General features: G+C 49.8%; 1 protein-coding gene across 5 annotated transcripts in view; it reads left to right on the top strand.

Moving 5' to 3' along the window:
• Nucleotides 1–2,598: 2,598 nt before the first annotated feature.
• Iqsec3 (IQ motif and Sec7 domain ArfGEF 3) overlaps nt 2,599–7,096 on the top strand; it is a 96,716-nt gene continuing 92,218 nt past the window's right edge. For 4 of the 5 annotated variants that reach the window (XM_052721007.1, XM_052721008.1, XM_052721011.1 and 1 more), the window contains exon 1: nt 2,599–3,245. In XM_052721007.1, coding sequence (XP_052576967.1) covers nt 2,710–3,245 — 536 coding nt within the window. In that variant the 5' untranslated portion in view covers nt 2,599–2,709. The remainder of the gene's footprint in view (nt 3,246–7,096) is intronic. The other variant, XM_052721012.1, reaches the window with a different exon arrangement.

The following is a 7,096-nucleotide window of genomic DNA, read 5'->3' as shown; positions in this document are numbered from 1 at the left end:
ACGGTGCAGTGATCAGCCCTCTGCAGGAAAAATAAATCAACTCTCCAGTGGTCATCATCCCACCGAAGCTCAAATCCAAGCCGACCCCCAAGAGACTTTTCTACCTGCTAGAACAACGGCCAGTGCTCTGAGGGAGAAAACAATAAAATGTGGGCTTAGCAAAATCACAATCAAAATGTAAAAAATTACTACATATGCACAGAGACAGGAAAAGGAGAACCCAAAATACAAAAAAACAAGCACATCCAACCAAGAAAGAAACTGGAAGGACATTTTTTAAAAAAGAAATAGATGGAATTTATACAGTTCAGTTTTCAAACTGTAACATAGAAAATTAAAAAACTAAAAAAATGACACCAGAGACTCAATGACCTATAGAGGAACATTAGCCAATTTAGACAGTTTATGTTTGATCTCACTGATGCTTAAAACTTCTGCAATATATATCTACTGGGAATCCCATCCAGTACAAATTTCATTTCAGATATTACATTCCAAGAGGTGAAAACTGCTTAGAAATTCCATTTCGTTTTTTAATCACATTTCTTGCCTCGTTGTGTTCATATATCTCTTTAAATCCTTAAACATATTTAGAACAGCTGTTTCAAAACCGTGCCTGTGAATTCCACTTCCCTGTCATTCACATTGTTTCTATTTTTCTCCATCTTTTGAGTCATAATGGGGATAAGGATGGTCATCAGAAATTGCAAGCCAAGGACCCTGGCACCATATTTGTAAGCACTGAAAGAAAATAAAAGTCAACCTAGGACAAAGGAACTCCAGCAAGGAGAAATACTAGAGGCCTCTGCATGGCTGCCAAGAAGAAAAGCAGCCACTGTGAAAAGATCATCAAGAAGTTTCTTCCTAAGCTAAATGTGTATTTCAAACAATCCAGGGACTTCAATTCTAGATTTTTACTTTTGACAAAACATTCAAAATGTGTGTCCACCTGTCCTTTAATAATGATAGCAGCCGATTCTCTACCATCAAGGCAAACATCTGCAGGTAGCGGTGCTCCTGATACTACTCAGCCCTTTTCCCTTTGCAGTGTGATCAACAAACTTTTCTTTCTTAAAACAAAAGTGCCAAACAACCAAAATGTCCATCAACAGCATCAGCAGGTAGACAGGAGAAAGGATTGTGCTATATCTGCTGTTGATACCACCCTGAAATAAAAATAAATTAATGGTACTTGCAGAATGGATGGACCTCAAACACATCAGACACAAGCAAGTATACACGATGTGATTTCATTAATGTTAAATTCCACAACAGGCAAAACTAATGTGTATTTAGAGGAGGCAGATGAATGCTTAGCTGGACCACAGGACAAGAAGTTGAACAGAGTAGAGGGGTGCTTATTACATATAGCAGTTTTGTTTGTGGTGATGAATGATTGGGTGTATACTGTCAAAATCCATTGAACTGTGTAGTCAGAATGAGTACAGATTGTTGCATATGAATTATGACTCCAAGTGCCCTGAGACCTCGTTTCTAGAGATATCCGGCACTAGCAGCCTTCCTGCCTTAATTTTCCTCCTGGCTGACCTAATATGATGCTGCATTCAGCGGGTGTTTTATATGCAAAGACTTTAGAACTGAACAGATCATTCCATGTTGATTGACATCTCCGAGCTTCCAGGAAAACCCTTCCCCCCTCAAATGTTAACTCTTCCCAGAAGCCTTCCCAGATCCCCAAACTGGTGACTCTGACAACACTGGTCACAACTCTTTCTTACTACCACATTTCAAAATTAATTATTACCTCTTTTGTCCACTGCTCGTTAGCTACAGAAATCCATTCTGGTCGTTATCATTATACCATCTCCCAGTCCAGCGTTTACTAATTGCATGCACTTCCTGGGTGTCTAACAGAACGGTTGCTTTAGAAGGTTCTAGACGCAGTAGCCTCAGAGGCCCTGCTCTATTTAGTTTCTGTTCTGGCACAAAAGAACCATGAGATGTCATTTCCAGAGAAAATCCCTCATGAAAATCCCTTCCTGCCTTAATTTACCCCTGGCAGAACTAAGCAACGGACACAGGTTTTCTAGAGTCTCTTAACTATTCATGAATCTCTGTTCCAGGGCACCCCGAAAAGCAAAATTGTTAAGCATCAAAGAGGCAGGTGTGTCCCCTCCTCAGAAGGTCTTCAAAATGATCCCCAACCTCTGAGATGGCTAGATAGGAAAAAAGAGATTGTGACCTTTTAGAGCCGGCGCCTACATGTCCCTCTTCCTCTGTACCCGCCTCCCTTTATCCTTCCTTTCTCTAGCAGTTTCCTTTTGTCTTTTTCGTAGTCCCATCGCACTTTCCCAGAGCTGCTGCTTGGGTTAGCTCTTCCTTGCTTGCCAGTAGGACTGATCTCCATCCTGGGTTCTCTTGGAGTATCCTGCACGGCCCAGCCTCTTCCTCGCTCTTCCCGCTCGCCTCCCTCCTTTCCTCCCCACCCCACGGAAAGCAGAGTTCCTCACGAAGCCCAGAGGTGGGAGGTGGGTCCTGGCGCCGGGTCCGCCCCTCAGTGCGTGTGCGAATGCTTGTGTGGCGGTGACGCGCAGGCGGCGGCGGGAAGGGGAGGGAGAGAGAGAGAGAGAGAAGAGAGAGAGAGACAGGGAAGGAGGCCGCCGACCGCCGGGGCTGCTGGGCTCCTGCGCGCTCACGCTCCCCGCCGCCCGCCGAGGCGCAGGCAGGGCGCAGGCGGCGGCGGGCGGCATGGAGAGCCTGCTGGAGAATCCGGTGCGCGCCGTGCTCTACCTCAAGGAGCTCACGGCCATCGTACAGAACCAGCAAAGCCTCATCCACACCCAGCGCCAGCGCATCGATGAGCTGGAGCGGCGTCTAGACGAGCTGAGCGCGGAGAACCGCAGCCTGTGGGAACACCAGCAGCTTCTGCAAGCCCAGCCTCCGCCGGGGCTCGTCCCTCCGCCGTCCGCCCCGCTGCCTGCTCCTCCAACCACCGCTCCGGCCGCCACTGCGGCCCAGGAGCCTCTCCAGGACCACGGACAGCTCACACCCGCCGCGCCGGAGCCACCGCTTCAGCACCACGGACAGCTCCTGGCGCAGCCCCAGCCGGGCCCCAGCAGCAGGGCTCAGGCTCCCCAGTCGCCCCACCAGCACCCGGTGGCACCAGGGGCCATAGGCGACAAGGAGAAGGAGCGTCCCCCGAGTTGTTGCGCTGCCGCCGGAGCCCTGCTTCAGCACACATCCCCCGCCGCCCTCGGCAAGGGCGTCCTGAGCAGGAGACCCGAGTAAGTGGGGAAGAGGAGGTGGGAGAAGCAAGTGGGTGTGAGGAGATAGGGGGAATCAGCATGTAAAAGTGAAGGACTGGGGTAATGTGAAGCAAAGCAGGTGAAGATGCCTTGGGTAGAAATGTGTCGAGGAGATCCCTGCAAAGAAGGGCTTGAGATGCGCGTTTGAGGGTTTGTGGTGGTTGGAGCAGAAGGAAGTATCCAGACCATCTTTGGGGCAAAGAATGAGAGACATGGGTTTAAACTGGTTGGGGATATCGGTAACTTCCAGGAATTAAAGGAGATGAAATTGAGAGGAAGTTGAGGGTAAAAATTAAGCCAAGGCAGAAGACCATTGAAGGATTTAAGCTAGGAAAAATTAGGAAGGGAGTTTGCATAGTACAACTGTTTAAATAAAGAGTGAGATGCCAAGAAGACAGGCTTGGTCAGGAGGTTTGTTTAGAGCTTTAAAGGGGCTGGGGTCCAGCAATGAGGATTGGAGCAGGGAGGATAAAGCTGAAGGACAGGAGGGAGCGGGCAGGGGAGCTGGATACAAGAAGATGAAGGGTGGGAGACAGCGCTGCCCAGGGGAAGGAGGTGGCTCTTTATCTGATGCAGTGGGAGTCAAAGCCAGGAGTGGCTCACTTGGGGAAGCTTTCTCCCTTCTGACCCAAGTGAGCATCTTCATCTCTAGTCCTTTCAGTGCCCAAGGGGGACACAGAAGCAGCCTTCCAGACTTGTGGGTGTCCCTGTTACAGCTTGAGGACTCACCTGGCTGGAGCTCGCCTCTGGCTCAGGAGCATATCTGGGTGGTTGGCAATCATGGGAAGGGAACAATAAGAATGGAGACAGCTGGGAAGCAGTTCCTTGAATGCGATGCCTCTGTAAATTTCTGTTGTGGTTACTTATGGCAAGCCCCTATTTCCCTTTGGTTATTTGGAAACATCATCTTGGATTCCAGGAGAAAGGTTCATTGTCCCCGGGCCGTCTAGGGCCCCGAGATTTTTCTTCACTCAGGAGGTCCATGGAATAGGAATGTAGGAGGAAGAGATGAAGAGGAATGTTTTCTCCTCTGCATTGGGAAAGCTTGACAATCCTGTCAGTATTACTTCTCTGCTTAGACAAGGGAGGGGAGAACAGCCCTGTGGCAATTAGTACCTGGTCAACAAGGGCCTGATGATGTGATGCTGAAGGAGAGGGAGGGGCAAAGTGAGGAGAGCCGAGCACCTCATCTCGACTCGTCTCACATGAGCTTTATGTGTGGAAGACACTTGTGGAGATTGGATGCATTCCTTAAAAGCTCACCTCGTCTCTGCCCTCTACCTCACTGTCCTCTCCCATCCCTGTGGAGTTGAGAAGGTGGATCAGGCATGCACGATCACAGGGTAGGTTTGACCAGAAGCACAGGACCTCAGGGGTGGAGACCTAGGATGATCGGGCTTGATAGACCTGAAGCATCTGACTCAAACCCTGAGAAAATCCTCTGTGGTCTATTTGTCTTTCAGTCCTTATGCCTGTTTTTCTTTTCTGGCATGAAAAGCAGCAAGGTGGTTTTCCCTCAACACCCACATCTCAGCTAAGGACAGCATTCTTCCAAGATATTATATGTCCTTTTCCCCCAACACGGAGAACAATTCCACCCCACTGCCTCGGGGGCAGCCATAGCAGCCCGATATTTAAGAGTCTTCACCTGAATCCTCTCCTCAGGACATCAGGTGTCTCCCTTGTTTTCGCTACATCTTCACTTTCTTTGCATCTTGTTGGGAAGCTGTGATCAAGAAGGGTTGGGGACATATCTTGTTCTCGGATAAAAATTTCTCTGTAGGCCTCAAGGGGTCCTAGAGAGCCCATACCTTCTATACAGATGCTCCTGCTAGGAATCCAGAGATTAAGGGATCACCTGGATTCCTCTCCGGCCTCACATGTCAATACCATGTGACGTCCTTGTCTCTCCGTCTTCCCTGCCCTGCTTCTGCTTCCTATGGAGCAAAAATAAGAACCAACCAGTAGAAGCTGCTAGGAACTTTAACCTGGAAAGTTGTGCCAGGCACTGAGGGGTTCATCACACCATTAGCTTCTACTTACTCCAGCGTCTCTAGTCTTTCCCCCCTTCTTCCCAGGCCTGGATACCCAGAAATCCAGAGTGAGAACATACTTGCCTCACTTTCTTCCCTTCTCTGTGGAATAACTCACACCTCAGATGGCTGGAGGCCCCTGGAATAGCATTTCTTTTACCATATTTTTGCCTGACTTCAACCGCCATTTCCCCATAGAATTCAGGAATGAATCACTGTTGCTCATTGGGTGGCTAGCCCACTCTACCCTCTGCCGGTGGCCCCATTCTGGATGCTTATCCTCTGTGCACCCCATAATCCACAGGGGAGGGCTAGATGGAGCCATCAGAGAGAGAGAGAGAGAGAGAGAGAGAGAGAGAGAGAGAGAGAGAGAGAGAGAGAGACAGAGAGAGAGAGAGAGACAGAGAGAGAGAGACAGAGACAGAGACAGAGACAGAGAGACAGAGACAGAGACTGAAAGGTGAGGGAAGGGGAGAGACTAGTGCCAGCAGTTGTGCCCTGGACCCTACCTGGTCCCCCCCCCGCCCCCATGCTTCTGCTAAGTCAATTCTCTACCACACAGAGGAGGAAGGGATGGAAGAGAGGGCTTCAGATCATAATTTTGCTGCAAAGCTTGCTTATTCCTCTCTGATCCCAATACAGAAGAAGAATGTGGCTCCAGGTAGCTAGCTGCAGATGGGCACAAGGTCCAAAGGGCCAGGCATTGTTAGGTACAATCTACAACAGGCACATGCACACCACACCAGCCACATACTCTGCTCTCTCCTCAACTCCTCTTCTTGCCCAACCCTGGGAGTATCAGGAGCTCAGGGCCTAGGACATGATGGATCATTTAGTGGCCATCTGATAGGGATGAGTGTGCAGCCCGGCCTCTGTCCTTCCTTCAGCTGGGGGACACACAAAGGGGTTGGCCTTGGGATCCAGGCTAAGAAGGCAGCAGTGTGGAGGCGGTGAGTACAGCCATGTTACAGAAGCCCTAGGGGTTAGCATCCTTCCTCTGCCAGCCTCCCGCTCCTGCTAAGCACGAGCCCCCGCCGCTTATGCTGCTTAATGAAAGCAGCAAACATAGCTTCTTTCTCTTTGTTTTTTCAATCAGGGCTCACAGCAGCTACAGAATTATTATCTTTTTCCCAGGGCTTAGCCTGGCCTGGAAAAGACCCCCTGCATGAAAGCACGTGACCCTGTGCTGCCTTTGTGGCCACCGCTTGTGTTACAGCACACTTGCCCACCTACCCAGTCACGTGTTTAGTTGAGACTCCCCTTGCCTCCGTCTCCAGCCCCAGAGGCAGGTGATTACTGACTTCGAGGTAGGATTTGGGCATCGTGTTTCAAATTCAGCTTTGACTCCAAGCTCCCGACTCAGGGTAAAAGTCTTTAGCTTTAGTGTTTACTGGAGCTTTGTCGCTCCCTCCCTGGACCTTCCTGGAGCACACTTCCCCTTCTTCATCACTCTCCTCCTTTCTTCTCTTCTCTTTCCCCTCTCTGCTCTTGAATGCTTGTCGTCTCTCTCTCCTCTCTCCCTCCCTCCCTCTCTCCCTCGCTCCTCTCTCTCTCTCTCTCTCTCTCTCTCTCTCTCTCTCTCTCTCTCTCTCTCTCTCTCTCTCTCTCTCTCCCTCTCCCTCTTTTTTCCTCTGTTCCCCATTTCTTCTCCCAATGGAGATTGAACCCATGGCTTTCTACATGCTAAGCGCATGTTCTGGCACTGAGTTCCACCCACTAGCACTACATGAGACAAGTCTTGAGTTATCTCTAGAACTCCTTAGATTCGCGCTGGCTGGGGTCTGGGGATGGCGAGAT

Source organism: Peromyscus californicus, unplaced genomic scaffold (genome assembly GCF_007827085.1).
Source record: "Peromyscus californicus insignis strain IS unplaced genomic scaffold, ASM782708v3 Scaffold_6__1_contigs__length_162567912, whole genome shotgun sequence".
NCBI classification, from domain to species: domain Eukaryota; kingdom Metazoa; phylum Chordata; class Mammalia; order Rodentia; family Cricetidae; genus Peromyscus; species Peromyscus californicus.
The sequence above is the reverse complement of the archived record's forward strand: the minus strand, read 5'-3'. Positions and strand labels throughout refer to the sequence as shown.